The sequence below is a fragment of the Prenolepis imparis genome, unplaced genomic scaffold (assembly GCF_030444845.1).
Source record: "Prenolepis imparis isolate NDT839.2.m4 unplaced genomic scaffold, iyPreImpa1.0 SCAF_9, whole genome shotgun sequence".
Taxonomy (NCBI): Eukaryota; Metazoa; Arthropoda; class Insecta; order Hymenoptera; family Formicidae; genus Prenolepis; species Prenolepis imparis.
In genome coordinates this window covers 2,396,427-2,416,380 of record NW_028141167.1, presented here as the reverse complement: position 1 = coordinate 2,416,380, position 19,954 = coordinate 2,396,427, and the positions used below count along the sequence as shown (strand labels likewise).

At 33.9% G+C, this 19,954-nt stretch overlaps 1 protein-coding gene and 1 long non-coding RNA gene across 4 annotated transcripts in view; one reads left to right on the top strand and one right to left on the bottom strand.

The window, feature by feature from the left end:
- The window catches only part of Cadps (calcium-dependent secretion activator 1), a 32,457-nt gene that overhangs the window by 6,487 nt on the left and 6,016 nt on the right, over positions 1-19,954 (bottom strand). For 2 of the 3 annotated variants that reach the window (XM_083046734.1, XM_083046735.1), the window contains exons 2-14: positions 13,322-13,883; positions 12,799-12,966; positions 11,536-12,027; positions 10,971-11,377; positions 10,396-10,860; positions 9,228-9,587; positions 8,724-8,969; positions 7,364-7,664; positions 6,240-6,396; positions 5,637-6,088; positions 901-1,059; positions 606-722; positions 235-473 (exon numbers count right to left, since the gene is read on the bottom strand). In XM_083046734.1, the coding sequence (XP_082902860.1) occupies positions 235-473; positions 606-722; positions 901-1,059; positions 5,637-6,088; positions 6,240-6,396; positions 7,364-7,664; positions 8,724-8,969; positions 9,228-9,587; positions 10,396-10,860; positions 10,971-11,377; positions 11,536-12,027; positions 12,799-12,966; positions 13,322-13,747 (3,989 nt within the window). In that variant the 5' untranslated portion in view covers positions 13,748-13,883. Of the gene's footprint in view, positions 1-234; positions 474-605; positions 723-900; positions 1,060-5,636; positions 6,089-6,239; positions 6,397-7,363; positions 7,665-8,723; positions 8,970-9,227; positions 9,588-10,395; positions 10,861-10,970; positions 11,378-11,535; positions 12,028-12,798; positions 12,967-13,321; positions 13,884-17,357; positions 17,930-19,954 lie in introns of those variants that run through there. The other variant, XM_083046736.1, reaches the window with a different exon arrangement.
- LOC145941002 (uncharacterized) lies at positions 2,303-18,826 on the top strand. The gene is made up of 3 exons (XR_014426110.1): positions 2,303-2,696; positions 2,841-2,884; positions 18,503-18,826. It is a non-coding gene; the product is annotated as an uncharacterized LOC145941002 (long non-coding RNA).

The following is a 19,954-nucleotide window of genomic DNA, read 5'->3' as shown; positions in this document are numbered from 1 at the left end:
AATTAATTAGTAATTTTTTAAATGGCAAAATTCGGATAATTTAATTGAATAAATTGTGAATATTATTCTTTTTTTATGAAAAGATACAGATTTACAGCTACATGTTCTACAGGAAAAAATCTTATTTCGTGCGCGAAATATATATATACCTATATATTATATATTTTTTATATCATCTTCCAAGTTCTACTAAATATATTTTTTAATCTTGCTGTTAAATTTAAAAAAGCTTACTCTTCATTCTGAGCGCTCATGGTTAAGGCACAAGTTGCTTCTTCTGTCTTCATCCTTTTGTCTATAGTCTGATATGTCTTCGTATTGAGTTTCTCCTCCATGACACCCTGTAGCTCAAAGTCTGAATAGATCTTTTTCACGATGTGAGCTAGGCAGGTACACTGATACAGATGCAGGCTATGATCGAGCCTCTCGGACAACCAATTACATAACATTTGTATCTGTGCCGTATACCATTGCTACAAATTAAAGTAATTTAGCAAAATTTCATTCAATAATACAAACGTATTAGTAACGTATCAATTTTTCTTTAAACAAATTACACGTAGAATTAAAGCTCTTTTTATCGTGTTGTTTAAATCGACTCTTACTTCGAAAAAAGTCAAGATCCATAACTCGTCGAGGACTTTGCTGCGAATCTGATCCATACAATTTCTCGTGAAGTTCACGTAGGCTTGTCCCATTTCCTTCCCGCTTCCTGATACCTTCTAAAAATGAATTATAAAATATTAAATATTAAAAAGTTCCGATAATTCTTCAAATTTATATTGTCCGTTAAATCACATCTCGGCTTTCCGATAAATAATTTATCATTGAACGGCATAAGATATAATAAGATTAAGAATGATAGATAATATATATTATTAAACAGAACGAAATACACACCGTAAGACTGAGAATGGAGCCGATGAAGGAACCCTCGTCGTAACGAGACAACTTCGAGAGCGTCGCTTCCAATACTGTTATTAACTTGTTAATCATTCCTTGATTCATTCCCGCTGACGTCTTTTCAATCATATCATCGATCTTAGCATGATATTGATGCTAGAAACATAAATGAACATTAATCATACATAGCAATGTGAAATATACTTGTTAGTTGAGTGATTATTAGCACGTTGCCATTACGGCATTTACTTTACTTTTCTAAAAAAGATATGTAAAGTCGATACTTGCATATATCGAAATTTATTGTTATCGCTTTTCCGCGATGCTCATTGGCTGTCAAGATTCGCGTTGTGCGTTATATTCGTAACATCGAACTGTCATCGCAAAGGTTAACAGTTTGAAAATTTGTCCAAAATAAAATTAAATAAAATAATATTATGTTTTAAATAATATATTATAATACTTTAAACTTGATTAATATTTTTGACAGTTATCAGCTGATTTCTGTCAAAAAATATTAATCGCGGATAAAGTATTATAATATATTATATTACTTACAAAATATTATTATTTTAATTATATAATAATATATGTTGTAAATAATATATGTTATAATATATACTTATAATACATACTTTGTCTGCGATTAATATTTTTTGACAGACATCAGCTGATAACTGTCAAAAATATTAATCTTTAAAGTATTAAGACCCAATTGCATCAACGGTATTTTGGTTTAAGCGAGACTTAAATATGTGTTTGTCTTTATTTATTTAGAAAGAAAGATAAAGATAGATACATTTAAGTCCCGTTTAAAGCCAAAATAACGTTGGTGCAATCGAGCCGAAAACATATTATTTAAAACATATATTATTATTTTATTTTATTTTATTTTGGACAAACTGTCAAACTGTTAATCTTCGCGATGACAGTCTCTCGCGATGCTATGAGTATAACGCACAACGCAAATCGAGGCAGCTAATCAACATCGGAAAAAAGAGGCAACAATACTTGCGAGAATTAACTTAACATGCCTTTTTACAAAGAAACTAGAACAACACAAGCGCGCGCTACGCGTGTGCCACTCCTCGATTTTATATAAAAAAGAATGATATTTATATATAAAGTTTGTTTAAACTTGATTAATACTTTTTGACAAAAATCAGCTGATTAAAGTGTCAATTTGCTAATTAAATTTCAGAATAATAATATGGTAAAAAATTAAAATAGTAATATGTTGTAAATAATATGTTATAATACCTTATTCTTGATTAATATTTTTTGACAGAAATCAGCTGATAACTGTCAAAAATATTATAACATATTATTTAAAACATATTATTATTTTAATTTTTATAACATATTATTTTAAAAATTATTTAGCAAATTAACGCTTTAATCAGCTGATTTCTGTAAACAAATATTAATAAAGCGAAAATTTGCTAATTAAATTTTAAAATAATAATATGTTATAAAAATTAAAATAGTAATATTTTATTTTATTTTATTTGTTACAGGCAGCATTGCTGATAAGCTGCGCGCGAGTTTAACTGCGAGATTCTCCAGTGTCGAACGGACGTTGATTCGTGCGATTGTAGTTTTCGCATCGTTTTTCTCATTGCGCAATGTACGCGAAATACACGTGCGATTTACGCGTCGCGTCGGGAGTGCCGTGTAAAGTGTCGGGCGATCGTAATTATTTGTGTTTTCGCGAGTGTCGTAAGTGCTACCATGGACCAAGAGAGGAGGAGGAGGCCCGGGGAGGCATCGGGCGACAGCGGGGCAACTGTGGGGTATGCAAAATACTTAAAATTTTTTTCTAAACTGAGATATTCGACTGTTTCCAGACTTTCAAAACACCCTGTACACACACATACACACACACACACACACACACACGTGTACTTATATACATAATTTGAATATTTTGTTTTCAGATCAATGTGTGCTGTGTACTACTACTCTGCTATTGCACGTATCGGTGAGTGAGAAATTTTTTATTTCAATCGAGTTGAAAGTATTACTAGTGAGTAGTATTACTAGAAAGTATATACTTTTTAAAAAAGGCATGTTAAATCCATTCTCGCAAGTATTGTTGCAATCTTTTCCGCGATGCTTATTGACTGTCTCGATTCGCATTGTGCGTTATATTCGTAGCATCGAAAGGCTGTCATCGCGAGAGTTAGTAGTTTGACAGTTTATTTAAAATAAAATTAAATAAAATAATATGTTTTAAATATGATATAATACTTTAAACTCGATTAATATTTTTGATAATTATCAGCTGATTTCTGTCAAAAAATATTAATCACGGATATTACTATTTTAAGGTATTATAATATATAATTTATAAACATATTACTATTTTAATATTTTTTACATATTATTTTAAAATTTAATTAGCAAATTAACGCTTTAATCAGCTGATTTCTGTAAAAAATATTAAAGCGTTAATTTGTTTATTCAATTTTAAAATAATAATATGTTATAAAAATTGAAATAGTAATATGTTGTAAGTAATATGTTATAATACTGTAAATTTGATTAATGTTTTTGATAGAAATCAGCTGATAATTGTCAAAATTATTAATCGAGTTTAAAGTATTATAATATATTATTTAAAACATATTATTATTTTATTTTATTTTATTTTATTTTGAACAAACTGTCAAACTGTTAACCCTCGCAATGACAGCCTTTCGATGCTACAAATATAACGCACAACGCGAATCGAGACAGCTAATCAGCATCGCAAAAAAGCGGTAACAATACTTGCGAGAATCGACTTTGCAAGCCTTTTTTAGAAAAGCAAACTAGAACAACACAAGCGCGCGCTACGCGCACGCCATTCTTCAGTTTTATATTAAAAAGAATCATATTTCTAAAAAAATAATATTTTTTGACAGAATCAGCTGATAACTGTCAGAAAATATTAATCGAGTTTAAAGTACTATAACATATTATTTAAAACATATTATTATTTTAATTTTTATAACATATTATTATTTAAAAATTTAATTAGCAAATTGATGTTTTAATCAGCTGATTTCTGTAAAAAAATATTACTAAAGCGTTAAGTTGCTAATTAAATTTCAAAGTAATAATATGTTATAAAAATTAAATAGTAATATGTTTTAAATAATATGTTATAATACTTTATCCTCGATTAATATTTTTTGACAAAAATCAGCTGATAACTGTCAAAAATATTAATCGAATTTAAAGTAGCTAATTTCTATCAAAAACTATTAATAAATCTTTTCGTCAATAAAATCGTAATTAGTCTCGATGTTGTGATTATCTCGATTATCAAAAGATTCTTGTAGAAAAATTTATTTTTTTGTTCGCACTTTCTGTTAAAAGTTTAAATACTAAATTTTTTTACGCATTGCATAATTAATTAATACATATATTTTTTATGCATTGTTTGCAATGCATTCATAAAAATCTGTGGATTAATTATGCAATGCATAAAAATTCATTATTTAAATTTTTAACAGAGAACAAAAAAAATGAATTTTCTACAATAATCTTTCGATCAAAATATCTGGCGCTTTTATTAGATTCGCGCGTCTGTACGCATCCACGCATCCTTTTAATATTTTAAGGCGAGCCAAAAATTCATCGCTTATATATTTCGATAATACATTGTTTGCAAAATATTTTGGTACCAAGCAGACACTGAGCGTACAAATTCTTTTATTTTATATTCATATTATAAGTATGCGCCGCATAGTGTCCGTGGCGACCCAGTGTCGATTTTTAATATTTAAAGACTATCCAAAAATTCATCGCTTGTATATTTCGATGGATTTTTGGCTCGTCTTAATATATTAAATGTCGACACTATGCATATACTGGATCTTCTTTTATCGATAAAAGAAGATCTAGAATATGGGCCTATGTCGCCGCGGACTCTATATGCGGCGCATTCTTATATTATGTATATTAAATAAAAGAATTTGTACGCTGGTGTCTGCTTGGTATCAAAATATTCTGCAAACAATGTAGTATCGAAATATATAAGCGATGAATTTTTGGCTCGTCTTAAAATGTTAAAAGTCGACACTATATCCCCGCGGACTAGATTAGGAGCAAATTAACGCTTTATTAATATTTTTTGACAGAAATCAGCTGATTAAAGAGTTAATTTGCTAATTAATTTTTAAAATAAGAATATATTATAAAAATTAAAATAATAATATGTTATAATTCTTTAAACTCGATTAATATTTGTGACAGTTATCAGCTGATTTCTATCAAAAAATATTAATCGCAGATAAGACATTATAACATATTACAACATGTTACTATTTTAATTTTTATAACCTATTATTATTTTTAAATTTAATTAGCAAATTAATGCTTTATTAATATTTTTTGACAGAAATCAGCTGATTAAAGCGTTAATTTGCTAATTATAAAAAATATTAATCAAGTTTAAACTAACTTTTTAAAGTATCATGCTTTTTTAGACAAAACCGAGGAATGGCGGAAGCGTAGCGAGCGCTTGTGTTGTTCTAGTAATAGTAAAAAAATATTATTTTAACAAATTTCTTATTTTATCATATATAAATATATATATTATATATTTTTTTAGTGTAAAAATACTCTATTTTTACACATTATAAATTTTGTCGCGACCGTTGTATTAAAACTGCGATATATTAATAATAAAATATGATATCGTATTTGACCGATTCTTTCTCGAGAATCAACAACCGTGAACTTACCACATCAACACCATCGACAGTACAAAGCTTAAAACTCTGATTCTTGGCATCCAAAATAACGTTCACCATAGCGCACATTTCCGACGGTATGATGTAATCGGTCGAAATGAAGGTCACGCCTTTCTTCAGCCACTGCTGGAAGGCCGCGTCGGTCCTCTGTATGCACGACTCCACCATATCGCAAGCCATCAGTTTCAATCTCTGTTCGAGATGTTGCCTAAATTCCTGATCGGGCCAATGCAGTCCACCGATAAACGACTGCAACGCGTCCAGTTTCCAGAAGAGATCCTCCGAAGTGGCGCAACCGTTCCCTTTTATTTCCCATCTCTCCTTCTCGAAACCTTTATGAATCGATTGAGCGATCGACGTCTCCATCAGATCAACGTAGCGCACTACTAATGGTGCGAACGTATCGCGTAGATGCTGGTGAAATCTTCCATTCTTCAAATTGTCTACGTGCAAATTAAATTTCGCCATTATCTAGAATCTTTAGATTATCTAAGACTTAAAACAGAGGGGATTTCTAATATCTAAGAAATCGGAAAAGATAGTAAAATAATAAAAATGTCATAGAACGAGTTTTAAATAAAGATCTAAACTTACCGTCGGTCCTGAGATAATCGTTCATTATCTGGAACAGCGGAAAACTGTCCCACGTGTCGGGCGGTTGCTCCGCGAGGACTTTATCCATGTCGACGGCAAATAGCGACCAGAAGATCTCGGCGTGCTCCACCATAAGATCGCTAAACCAGGCGAATGCCTGCGGTACAGTGTAGTAGGAGCGGATCGTGAAAATATTATACGTTGCACATATACGGTGGGCATATTTCCTCCAGCTCGGGGTGATGGGGACGCCACCCTGAGCACGAGACCCTCGAGTACCCAGAAGACACTACTTCTACTTCATAATGTGCGTGAGAACGATCGTAAAACTCGTGACGCTAAGCGACAAGCGTTTGTTGCAGCTCTAAATTTCGTGATTATCGATTTGAACGAGACGTCGAGGATATCGCGATTGAATATCGATGAGACTTACTTCGTTTGCGGAAGGTATCTAATGAGAAGTGAAGATAAAACTAAATTCAAATTAAACGCAGCAACGTGTAGAGTAGACTAGAATAGATGCATCAGTAAGTAATTTAATTTCTATGTTAAGTATTATTTTTGTAATATATTTTTAATATTAAAGTAAGAATATTAATCAAAATTACAAAATAAAAAATTGCAAATAATTAATTATTTTAAAAAAGTAATTTTATTATTTTAGACACACAAGAGAATAAACTAAGACCAAGATAAACTTAGATATGTTATCTTTTTCTGATACATCTACCCTACATTGTTTTGTGATATGTTTGGTGATGTATATACATATGGTATGTGACAAATTAGAAAACGTAACAATATAAAAAAATTAAGACAAAGTGTTGCTCTTTTGTCCTTCCGCAAGAAAGTAAACATCTCTCGATTACAAAAGGACATGTTTACGACGTCTACGATTCGGCAATTATTCTAAGCGAAAGCAACTTTCGCGATGATACCAGAAGCTTTCTACGTGACTATCTACGCGATCGAAGTCTACGACGAAAAGAAATGGACGGCGGAGGCGCGCTTTTGTCTTCTGAGGAGGTGGCGGACCCTTACCAAGTCCGTGTTTCAAGGCATGCTGACCCTCTCTCTCGAGAGCCCCGCGAATGGACACTCAGTTCTAAAAACCCAACTAATACCTCCGAATAATGTTCTTCATTTTGCTGCAGCAGGTCCACGCACAGCTCGGCGAGGTGTATGAGATCCTCCAGCTTCTTGTTGGGAGGCACGCACACCTCGCCGCTCAGATCGTCTTCGATCTTCGCCTCGGCGGACAATTTCGTGTAATTTACTAGGGCTGCCGTTTCCAGGCAATTTTTTATCAGCGCTTTTACTTCTTCTTGTGGTACAGGCGTCACGCTATCTTTCATGAGAACACGTTCCAACAGAGATAAAGTCGCTTTCAGTGCACCATCCGGACGCCCGAATGGAAAACTGTACCTGTTGCCAGAAAGATCATACAATTCATGAATTAATCTTTGAGAAAAAAATTATTCTGAGAAGATTATTTATCGAACAATCCATTTTTACGAGTATTTTCATTGCAACAACTCTATTATCACAATATGCACAGTATGTACATTAATTTCTTTTCTCAATTACTTACATTCAGTGTTTGCTGTTATCTAAATAAAGTTATATAGATGATCATCTAGATGAAATTTTGGCGTTATCTTATCTTTATATAGATAATAAAAAAATGTATTATCTATATCTGCATCTTAGATAAAAAAAAGTGTTATCTTTACTAAATTATCTAACATATAATATTCAGATAATTTGGTTTAGAGTTTCATAGCACATGAAAATATTTTAAGTAATAGAACTTGAGCAGTAAACGATAAAAATTTATAAATAAAACTATAAATATATTTTTATATCTACAATTTTCATTTTTTTATTTTACATTACATTTTTTAACTGTTTACATAAGCGATTTTAAAAATAATATTATCTGGAAGTTATCTAGATGAATCGTCATATAATTTTATCTTTTATCTATATATATTTAAAATAAAATCATCTTTATCTTATCTAAGATGAATTTACATATTTTGATCTCATCCTTTATCTAGCTAATTTTAAAATCATCTAAGCACAACACTGCTTACATTAATTATATAAATAATTATTTACATCTGTTATTATTTAAGCTCTAAAGTCTAAAGCATTTCTTTATGATATGTTATTTATATAATTTTATAATAATTTTATAATTTATATTAATTTATATTGTACAAAAATTAATTTTTTAACTAAATTATTCTTTCTTTTCCAAAACAATTATTTTTCTATAATTTTTATTGCACTAGTTTCTATAATAATTTGCATAGGTTTATTGAGAAAAGAAATTAATATACATACTGTGCATATTGTGATAATAGAGTTGTTGCAATGAAAATACTCGTAACAATGGATTGTTCGATAAATAATCTTCTCAAAATAATTATTTTTTGCATTTTCATACACAACATGGAAACAATATTAAACTTGTTTTACCTAAAGTTGGTGATTTGCTTCTCAAGAATCTGTCTCAGTCGTTCTTTGATTTCCTGAAACTTATCTTTCTCTTCATGAGTGATCGAGCCCACGCCATCGGCCGACGTGGTATTACCATAGACATGAGTGGCACAAAAGGCAAAGCTATAGTGTATCAATGTTGGATCTATCATAATCCCACGATCGATTTTGTCCAACAGATCGTAAAGATAGCAGAGATGCCGAAAGCACCCACGTGCGCCGTATCTATTATCAGAAAACAAACTCTCAAATTGATATCGCATAAGAAAAATCTCATGAAAAAGAGTTTTATATTTCAATTTCGTGTGTGTGTGTGTGATGATATTTGTATGTGATTTTCTAGACGTGGTTTTAAATTTATAAACTGCTGTGTGTTTGATTACAAAATATACAACAGTCTCTATTTGAACAATATCTACAAACGTCTGCAAATACTGCAAACGGACGGAGTAACTGAGAATTGACAAATACGAGCTTCATTACCTGGCGCAATACTCGTCTATCACAAAAACTTGACCGGGCGAAAACCAGCCGAGTGAGCAGTAGGGATCGTTCAATCTGTAATCCAGGATCAAGTTTTGCAGATACTTGAATAGGGCGTGGTGGTCGAACTTGCAAGGGTCGGCGCTGATATAGTCCTCCATGCCGTGCTTCTTCGCACGATCGGCGTCGCCCTGAATCTTGCTGATGGTGGAGTTCTTGTCGGCTACAGAGACCGGCGGGGTGGGCTTGTGCGACTGACCGGTCGCCCGATACATCGCCATTACCCATAAATGACATTCGTTTTCGTCATCCGAGGCATACACTATATTGTCGCCTTCGCGCACGGCGTTGAAAAAGTACCTGTCGGATATACGCAACTCGTAATTGCGAATTGTGCGAATGTGCGACCGGAGCCTGACGCACGATCTTTGTCAGCTAGCTGCGAAATATCTTGCTCGATCAAATTAGAAAATATCAATACAAAAAAATTAAACGCTTAACGAGCTGTAATTAATACAGCTACTAATAAAGCTCTATATTCGCTTTTGTCTCTACTTTTTACTGCAAAACCAATTAAAATTAAAATTGTTTAAAGAGCTGCTGAATTGCAAAAAATATTTATAGCGTGACCTTACAATAATAAAATCAATTCAATTATATTTCTACTATACATTAATTATAAAAATTATCTCAATAAAAATTTAATAATGTGTCTTAGTTAACACGACAAACAAAATTTGCATTTTGCAATCTTACAATTCTGTATGAAAAAAAATTAAGCGCTTAACGAGGTGTACTAATAAAGCTCTATTCTCTCTCTTGTAATTTTCTACTTTTCACTATAAAATCATATTCTAATCGCGTAAAATATATATAATTATATCACGTAAAATTATATTTTATGAAGCACTGCTGATTTGATAAAAAAATGTTTAATAATGTGTGATCTCATAAAAATAAAAAGAATTTAATTAAATTTCTACCACTAATGATAAAAAATATCTCAATAAAAATTTAATACCATGAATAATTATAATTAACGTGTCTGATAAACTAACGACAAACTATATCAATTTGCAATTTTACGATTCTGCGCGACTACGAGCATGCTGCTACGGCGGGGTTTTAGGTATTTCTCGCTCTCTCTCTGCGGGGGAGGAAAATTTACCTTCCGCCCTCTAAATCCATGCCGACCATGAGATTAGCAGAAACGGCCTCGATATAGTCCACTGTATAGCCATCGAGCTGCATCATTTCCGACGGCTCGCTTTTTTTTTCTTTGTACGAGCACATCGCAAATGTGTACTGCGAGACCTGGACCAACACAAAGTACCGCTTCTTCCACTTTTTCCATACGGACTTGCCCATCGCGTACAAGTAGCCGCAGTGCTTCATGTTGAGCGGCTTGTCCATGCGACAGGCGATCTTCATCCTTAGATCCTGATCGGCGCAGTTCTTGGGCACGGTCATACGATGCCATTCGGGCACCTTGCAAGACAATGGAGTGGGTCGCAGGATCACCTTGCCCAGCTCCTTATCTTCGAGCGCCAACATCGCCGGATTCTCCGTGTATAGTCTGACCTTGACCACTGGCAGCGGGTGCATCGTGGTGAAGTCACCTTGAGTATCCCACCTATAAATAGGACCCGTGGACGAGAATGATGCGATCGGTCCTGACCCTCCCTGGTTATTGCGATCAGAGTCTCGATCTTCATGATCGACTCTCTCTTTATCTTTACTCACATAGGCTTAGAGGCCTCAGCTTGATCGGTCTGCAGCTTCTCGCCGCCCTCCACCTCCATGGTGCAATAAACTATTCTATTGGGTGCTAGGCTTTTGAGGCCCTTGACCTCCATTACGACTACTTCCAGCTGGAAGGTCAGGCCGACGTCCATTTTCGTCAGCTGGGGATCGGAATCGGCGGAGTCGCCCTCCAGTTTAGCGAGGGAGCCCTGACCGCGGCAGCGGGAGCGCTCACCACGATGGTTGTAGCGCTTCAGCTTCTGCAGCCCATATTTGCTGTCTATCGAACCCTTGGAGACCGGTAACGACTCCAAATTAGCCATTAGCAGGTTGATAGACGACTTGAGCTCCTCGATGTAGAGCGACTCCATCTCTTTCAGAAGGAACCTGGGCATGAGCTTGCGGTTCTAAGGATAGAGAAGGAACGGTCGGTGTTCAGGAACGAGCAGAAGCGATCGGTGGACAATAAGAACAGATAGAAAGAACGTATCCATGTCCAAATGAAACGGCATTAAAGTAAAATAAAAGCAAAAATAAAAAGAAGAAAAAGCAACCGTCACGATACCTTCTCCATCTCGTTGACCTTCTGTACGCGACCGTCCAGCTCCCTCCTGATGGCGGCAGCCTGTTCGTCGGCTGAGTCCAACAGGAGGGCGTTGAACAGAAGCTGGTGCTCGAACTTCTTGATGCCGAGAATCTGCTGAAACATGTCGTACAGCTGCTCCTTTGATAATATCAGCTCCGAGTTCAAAGACTGCTGTTGCATCCTGGAAGGCCGTTTGGTGTCCTCGTCACCAGTACCTTTCAAAATGCAATCAAATTTGGCCAACCAGGACGTAAGCACAGTCTCTTTGCTCAATCCGTCGATTTCCGGGAGGCTCCGAACACGCTTCTCAATGTTCTTCTTGAACACCTCGCGGAAGTCGAGCTGGGAGCATGCGCCGCTCTGCACCATTCGCACTACTCGATCCGACTTGAGGAACACGTCGCAGTAATTCTGTATGGCGTTGTGGAACGCCTCGTCGGCCATGATCTGCGTTTCACCCTTCAAAAAACTCTGTAATTCACACGGACGTGTTTTAAACGATTACATATCCCCGTATAATGTGTAACATTTTTCTTTGAAATTGTAAAACTGCTCTCTTGTCGAGCTGCAATATTAATATAATTCTAAATCATATGGATTCTTTGATTGATGATATTTAGTATTTTACAGGCTCATATTTCCTGAGTAGATCAATTTCCATACGTAATATAGTCTTGTCTTACGTGCTATAATTATATTCTTACATGTAAGAAATACGTAAATGTTGTTATAAAAATCTGATTTTTTTGCGTAACGATAAATGCAAAAAGAGAATTAATATATGTACATCACTCAACACGATATAAGATGTGAGACACGATTGCGTCGATATAAAGGAGACAATCTATATTTACAACGGCCAATAATTTAATGCGATCGTACAGCTTCGATATATCTAAGAGCAACGAAGGTGAAGGTTACACGATAGATACCTATAAGACTCTGCATAAGGCTTCGATAAACGGCCATTCGCCACGAAAGGTTTCTCTTACTTTATAAAATGTTGAATACGTAATGCGAGTATGATTTAAGCAATATTCTTGTTCAAATAAGACATAAATAGATTGTCGACAATAATAATGTACTGTACAGATATAGTATCTTTCTCTTCTTAACAGATTTTTTTACACAATGCTTTATTCTACATTTTTATATTATTTTTATATTTGTATACTTATTTTTATATTTGATAGAAAAATTAATTAATTTCTTTCTTCGACAAGAAATTATTGAACTGTTTACCTGAAAACGAGAACATATGGTTTCCAATTGTTGCTTCGTCACTTTCATCTGCCTTCGTGTCATATCCATCGGTTGCTTGGCATTGAACGGATAAGCGATGCATCTAGATATGAAGACGTAAAGCTGTATCCGAGTTTTCCTTTCCTCTTCTTCCCTTTCTTGCTTATCCTAAGGAAAATGAGAAAATTCGTATTGACAGGGAACGATGCTGTATTGTTAGAAAAATTATCATCCAATTTCTCCTCGTGAAAGAAATTGGGCCAAAGAAAAAGTTTCTTATAATTTCAGTCATTGGCAATAATTGCAGTTTAATAGTTTTTATCACTGTTTTCAATGTTAATATATCATGGTGATTTCTCTTCTATATAAATTCTCTCATATATTATATTTTCTGATTGTATATTTTCACTATAAATATCTTTTTTCTTTAACTAAAAAAAAAATTGCGGTAAATAGAAACTTCTTTATAATAGAAGAAACGGAAGTAGAAGGAAATTTTCTTTGAGTGAATCTGCGCGCGTACTTGCAACTCCGCTTCTGTTTTCTCGCTGGCGACCGAGGGAGACGGACTGGTAGGTCTCTGAGCATAATTAGCTGCATCTTGAGCAGCGCTCATCGATGGCGACAGGGAGTTCCTGGCACTGGAGAGATTAGGCACGTCCAAGCCGGGCCCTGCGGTGTCTTGCGGACCAGCGGCGGCGCGACTTCCGGATCCATGAGCACCAGCGGTGCTGGGTGGGCCCACGTGGTTCGGGCCCCCGGGCGAGGCGGTGAGGCCCGAGGCGAGCGAACCAACGCTACCGGAACCTGGACCGCTGCCGATGCTACTGGGATGACGACGGGAGCCGTGAGAGCTGCCGCTGCCGGCACGACCGCCACCACCGCCGCCGCCATGATGAGTGCTCTGATCCTCCTCGCTCTCCTCCTCGGACGAGCTTGGGTCTATCATCGTCTAAGAAGGAACGCTCTAAGGGGGTGCGCACGCGGTCCTCGAACCCCCCCGTTACAGGAGGCCCAGCCGCTTCACGTGATCACGGAGCCGTCGTGCTCTGCTTTCGGTAGTGTTGATCACGCGCTCTTTTAAACTGAGAGAAAGAGAACGGTATTTTATTGCATTAAAAATAAATTTGCATATGCGATAAAGATAACATTATAAGATAATGAATATAATAATGAGAAAGATACATGTCATATTAATTAGACTGTGCTGGGGGGGGGGGGGGAAAGAACACATACACACTGTGAAAAAGACGTAAACAGCCGCAATTCTATTAACAATTATTAGATCACTATAATTAATCTTAAATATTCTAGGAAAAAATGTAACATGAAATTGTCATTTTTACGTGCCCTTTCTGCTCTGATTTATATATATTATATTTTATTTAAATTAAAATTGCATAAAACGTGGCTGTAAAAAAAGACATCTTTGAATTTTAAAACCTTCTTCGCACAAAACATTTTTTCAGTTTTTAATATTTAATTTTAATAATTAAAAAGGGGAGAAATTTTAAACAGCATTTTTTCTATTTAGCTGAATATAATCAATAATAAAAAATGAAATTACAGCCAGTAGTATGACATCAATAAAGTTAATTTACTTCAATAGTTAATTGCGTTAAACTGCAGCCTATATACATATATAATGCAGTTGAAGATTAATATATTTTATATTAGAAAGTAAAACCGCTATAATTCCTTTTCTCTTATACAAAATCGGATTATTTCGTTAAACGCACAGCGAATTTAATTATTAAATTATGAATTTCTAATTAAGTATAAGGCAAATTAGGGTCACCGCTGAACTAACCATTGCGATTATTACGTCTATTATGTCTAACATAAGCACAGAACTTGCGTGTTAGACGTAGCGACGGGGTATCTGCACGCAATTTCCAGTCGACTTTTCGCACAAAGGTGCAATTCTATGCAAGCTGCTGCTCGCGTAATTGCAGACCGTTGTACGCAAAAGCGAAGAAAATTGTTTATCCTAATTCCGTTGCGCCGTCACGCGAGAAATAGCTATTTGCAATTCGCTAGCTTTCGAGATCGTGTGAGCTTTTACTGCTCCCGAAAGCTCCGAAAGCCTTAGACGCGAAAGCCTTTGAAGATCCTTAATTCCATTTACCAATTAAGGTACTGAACCAAGAGCCTAAGAATAAATTTTTTCGCCGTTGAAGCGCGTTCACAGCCCGGTTCGACAAAAGTGACAGCGGAAAAATCGGTCACGCATTCCCGCAGGAATTTAATCCTTGCAACCTATCGAAGAGGGAGACAGCTGAATTTATCGGCTTACGGGGTACTTTGTGCTGGCGAATGATTCTACCTTAATTATAATTGATCGTTTGAAAAGTCCCCTCTCGCTTCTCTTAAAATGCTGCCGGATTACTTCAGGCAGACTCGAATCGACTCTTTTACGAGAATTTATGGCGGTGCATACAAAGACTAAAGGTTTGTGTAAAAGAGATATACGAATTTTATGCGACTATAGGATTTAAAATGTATAATCTGGAAATTTAAAGCGCCAGAGATCTGAATATTCAGTGATCTAAAGATTTATGAATATACAATTTAGAATGACTGAGAATGGGATGAACTAATATTATTTGTGTATTATTTCCATTGCGATTATATAAAGAGGAATTATAATTGAAGAAATTATATTATTATGATACGTTAAATTAATTATTTATAAATTAAAAGATATATCTTAAATATTTTAATAAAATCTTTTAATAATCTTTAGTGTTTATATCTTTAGTGTTTACAACAAACACATATTGAAGATTATTACTAAAATATTTACGAATATTAAAAATATTATAGAAAGAGAAAGGAATAAGTGTTATATAATTTATTATACTCTCTATAATAATTGTTTATTAATTTTCATTTGCATTTTATTAAAAAATGCATTATCTTGTTGAATAGAATTGTACATACGATAATTTAACGACTGTGTACCGAGCATCTTTTGCTTATAGATCGTATCGGACGAATTTATTGAGCTTTTCAGTAGGGTAAATCCGTTCCCGTATTTACTGACATCATAATACTCTCCAATTTCGCGCAGAACGGATCATGGGCTACGAGTGGTAAAGCTTAATTGCATTTAACCTCTTCGTACGCGCGATACAAGTCCATCGATAATTGCACTGGCTCTTTGATGCGTGCATGTAGTACACAGTATTTCGCCCACACACGCACATACACACGCGAGCGCATTCTCTCTCTACCCTCTCTCGCGTGTGCATGATATATGTCATATTAGATTTAAATTGCGTTTCAGCGAGAGATAAGTCTTAAAGTTAATATCAGCTATATTAATGTGTGAAAATGCGCAATGTTTTCAAATGCAATATAATTTGTAAATATATCGCAGAACAAGTCATGTTCCACATAAATTCTGCGAACTTTTATAATGGTTCCGAATCAATCGAAAATATATGCCGGCATATTTCAATATTAACTTTTAGTAAGCTTTAAATAAAGTCTGTTCAATTAATGTCAAACTGGAATTAAAGGAAATATATAAAATTGTATTTTTGTTTCTCTTCTCCAAGCTTTACTCGCAATAAAAATAGGAAGGTAGAGATATAATAGATAGATAGATAAATAGCGAGAGAGAGAGAGAGAGAGAGAGAGAGAAATATACAGTTTCACATTTTAAACGTTTATTTTAGTAGAATATATATTCCTATATGAAATAATTATTTTCCAATTAGCATATATTGAAATTTTTCTTTTTTATAAGTCTTGATTCTTTTTTATAAGTCTTGATTCTATTCATAGCATCTTAAAATTCAAATGACGGTTATACACAACGTGTTTTTAAAAATAAATTATAATTAACAATTATAATGCGAATAGAAACTAATCGATAAAATCGAAATGACCGATGCAAATTTTAGGTTGACTAATTAATAGATTTTAATTTATCGTCTCAACGCTACTACGCATTGCGTCATTACGCGTTAGTGTAATTGCGTCGATGGATAGATTTAATTGCGAACAAGATGATTTCAAGATAGATAAAATTGCCGGTACATCCTTCTTAATGGCATAACGTTTTCGGGCAGGTAAATGAGCTGACGCATGCAGACACGTGCTACGAAAAACAGATGGTTTATCACAAGCTCCATTAATGGAGAAATGTTCATCGCTTGCATCCGATGAAGAATTAATTTGACTAATGAAATTGGCGAACGAATTGCTTCATCGTGCACGACTTGACCCGATTTCAAATAATTGAAACTTCTTGTATTTGTTTCTTTTTTTAAATTAATTTCAAGAATAATTTTATAAAAAAAGAACAATAATCACACGGTTCTTATTCCCTTATATAAAAATTGAAAAATAAGATATAAAAACATATATTGATTTCTTGTTATTAATGTAACGTGACATCACTATTAATTATTATTTATTATTTATTATTAATTATTATTATTATTATTTGTTATCAATTTTTTACCATTATAAAAAATTGATCTATTCGAAATATGTGATATCTAAGGAAAAAACACTTATCTAACTTATCTATATTAATTTGAACCCACTTTACTGTCGCTTATTTTCCATTGTGTCAAATTCACACTATATTAATTTGAACCCACTTTGCTGTCGCTTATTTTCCATTGTGTCAAATTCACACTCGTCAAATATCTTTGCAATAATTTCTGCAAAAATTTTAATCAATTTTTAAAGCAATTTTCATACTATTTATAATACACTCGTATAATTTGCACAAATTCGCAAACGATTTTCGGCGGTTACATTTTCTCGGTAGAACGTAATACACAGTGCGTCACATTTTACGTATCGGTCAGCGTGTCGAGCTCTACTGTTATTTAGCTCGGAAAGGAAACTCGACTTGCGACAACTATATGCCATGGGGACTTAACCGCGCAGAAGCCGTCGATAAGGAGCTTCCGGCTGGCGAAATCGGAGCGAAGTAAGCTCTTCACATACGGGAAGAGAGAAAGAGAGCTCACTTTCCGACATGAAAGTGCACCTGCGATCGGATTCGATCAGAAAAGAGAAAGATATACTGGCTGGGATGCATGTGCATGTGCATGCGTTTTCTCTCTTCCTCTCGTCTGGAATTTTTCCGGACGCGACAATCGATTTCCACGTTTGCAACGCTGCGCGTTCTCAACGCGAATGTAGAAAACGAACTGGAACGGAAGAAAGACACGCGTGGCCGTCACAGTGCAAATATATCGATTGTTTCCGGCCGTCCTTCTGGTTTCCTTTATCTGTTATACAAGCAACATATCTGATTTATTTTGCGCGCGTGTCCACGCACGTGTGCATATCACGGATATATGGCACTGTGTTAACGAACGAATAGAGTTGCTATGGGTTTGGAAAATTAGAAGAAATTAGAAAATATCACGGAAACAATCTGAAAAATTTTTGAAGAGAGACTTTTGGAAGAATTTTTTTCATGCTATAAGAGCTACACCAAGATTTTCTTAATCTGCGATGCCTGTTGATGTGCGAACAATTACTAAAAATTTGTCAGATTTATTAAATTTGTACATAAATATATTTCTTGAGAAATTAATCTTTAGAAAAATTTCTTTAAGTAACCATTGATACAACTTTTTAACGGATTATTTTATATTAAATATTTATTTATTAAATATATAAACAAAAAATAATTGTTGATACTAATATTACTGTTTTCTTTTTTTTATAGATTGTTCTCCGGCTTCAAGATCTTCTCATTATCCAATTATATTCTACAATTCTACTTTGCTGTAATCGTCCTAGCAGATTTCTGCGAATATCGGACAGTCACGTAAGTAGAAAAAGAAAAATTATATTATTTATTGTATACCTATAACAGTATTCAGAAGAATATGTTTTCTTGTAATATATTGAATCTTTTCTCTTATCTAGTAAAATATTCAGTAAATATCTCAAGAGCTTACACTCTTTTTCTCTTAAAATAATCTCAAGAAAGTCTTACGGTTTAAGAAAATTAGTCAAAATTATTATCGAAAAATTAATAACAGATTTGTCAATCTCAGTCATCGCGAAAGAGGTAGATGAAAAAAAAAACAGCAAAAAAAGAAACAAAATAAAGTATTTTTATAATGTATAAATTACAATAACATACCACTTCTTGACATAATTAACGTAATTCATGATAAATCATGATTCCTGGTTTAATTTTCAAATGGCATAATATGAACCGGTACATGATCGGCGACTCTCTCATATGATCGTTACTCATTGTAACAATATACACGTTCATTTCGCGTACAAAGGCACGTATATACGGGCGTGTTAATGTCTAACCCAGAAATGCAAATGTTTCCGTCGTTGTAACGTTGATACAAAGCGCGCGCGTGATTTCTGGGCCGAGAAAGTGAAGTATACTGCTGGTTCGAGATGTAAAAGCGGATTGTCTATGTGGAACAGCGTGTAACTGTTATCAGATACGCTCCCGGTACGTTTGTCTATGCACACACGATGAATATTTAGTAATGCCAAGAATTGTCTGATGTAAAGGAATTTACAGAATAATAATATAACCGATATATTGTATATAGTATATACTATATATATATTTAACGGTCGAAATAATCCGGCAAGAGCCGTAGCGTTACGCTATAAGAAACACGGAACCTTTTGTATTTTGTAAAATATTTCTTATTTAATCAATTAATATTACAGACAATAATTGTGTAATCAATGAATTCGATTGATAATTATAATTAAACTAACAATATCAAAATTCTTACATTAGAATCATTAGGTTGATTAAACGGAACAAATTAATTAAATAAAAATTACATTAATATGTATAATAGAAAAAGTATATTTTAATAAAAAAAACAAATAATGTGTATTATATATAATTACATAATGTATTACATAATATCCAAAATAATATATATTAATAGATAAAACAAATTGAAACGAAATAAAATAAGAAGGATTTAATTGCGCATTATATAATTTTAACAACTGAATGAGATTTTAAAAAATGAGCAAAATAGTTTTTTAATTTTGGCTTCCTCATAGGAGAAGCTTAATGAGCGAAATAGCTTTTTTTACAATTAAAAACTTATTAACAATTGCGTCAATTTTATACCAAATTGTTTCTCTATATACTCTATAATTGAAATTAAAAAATTACAGC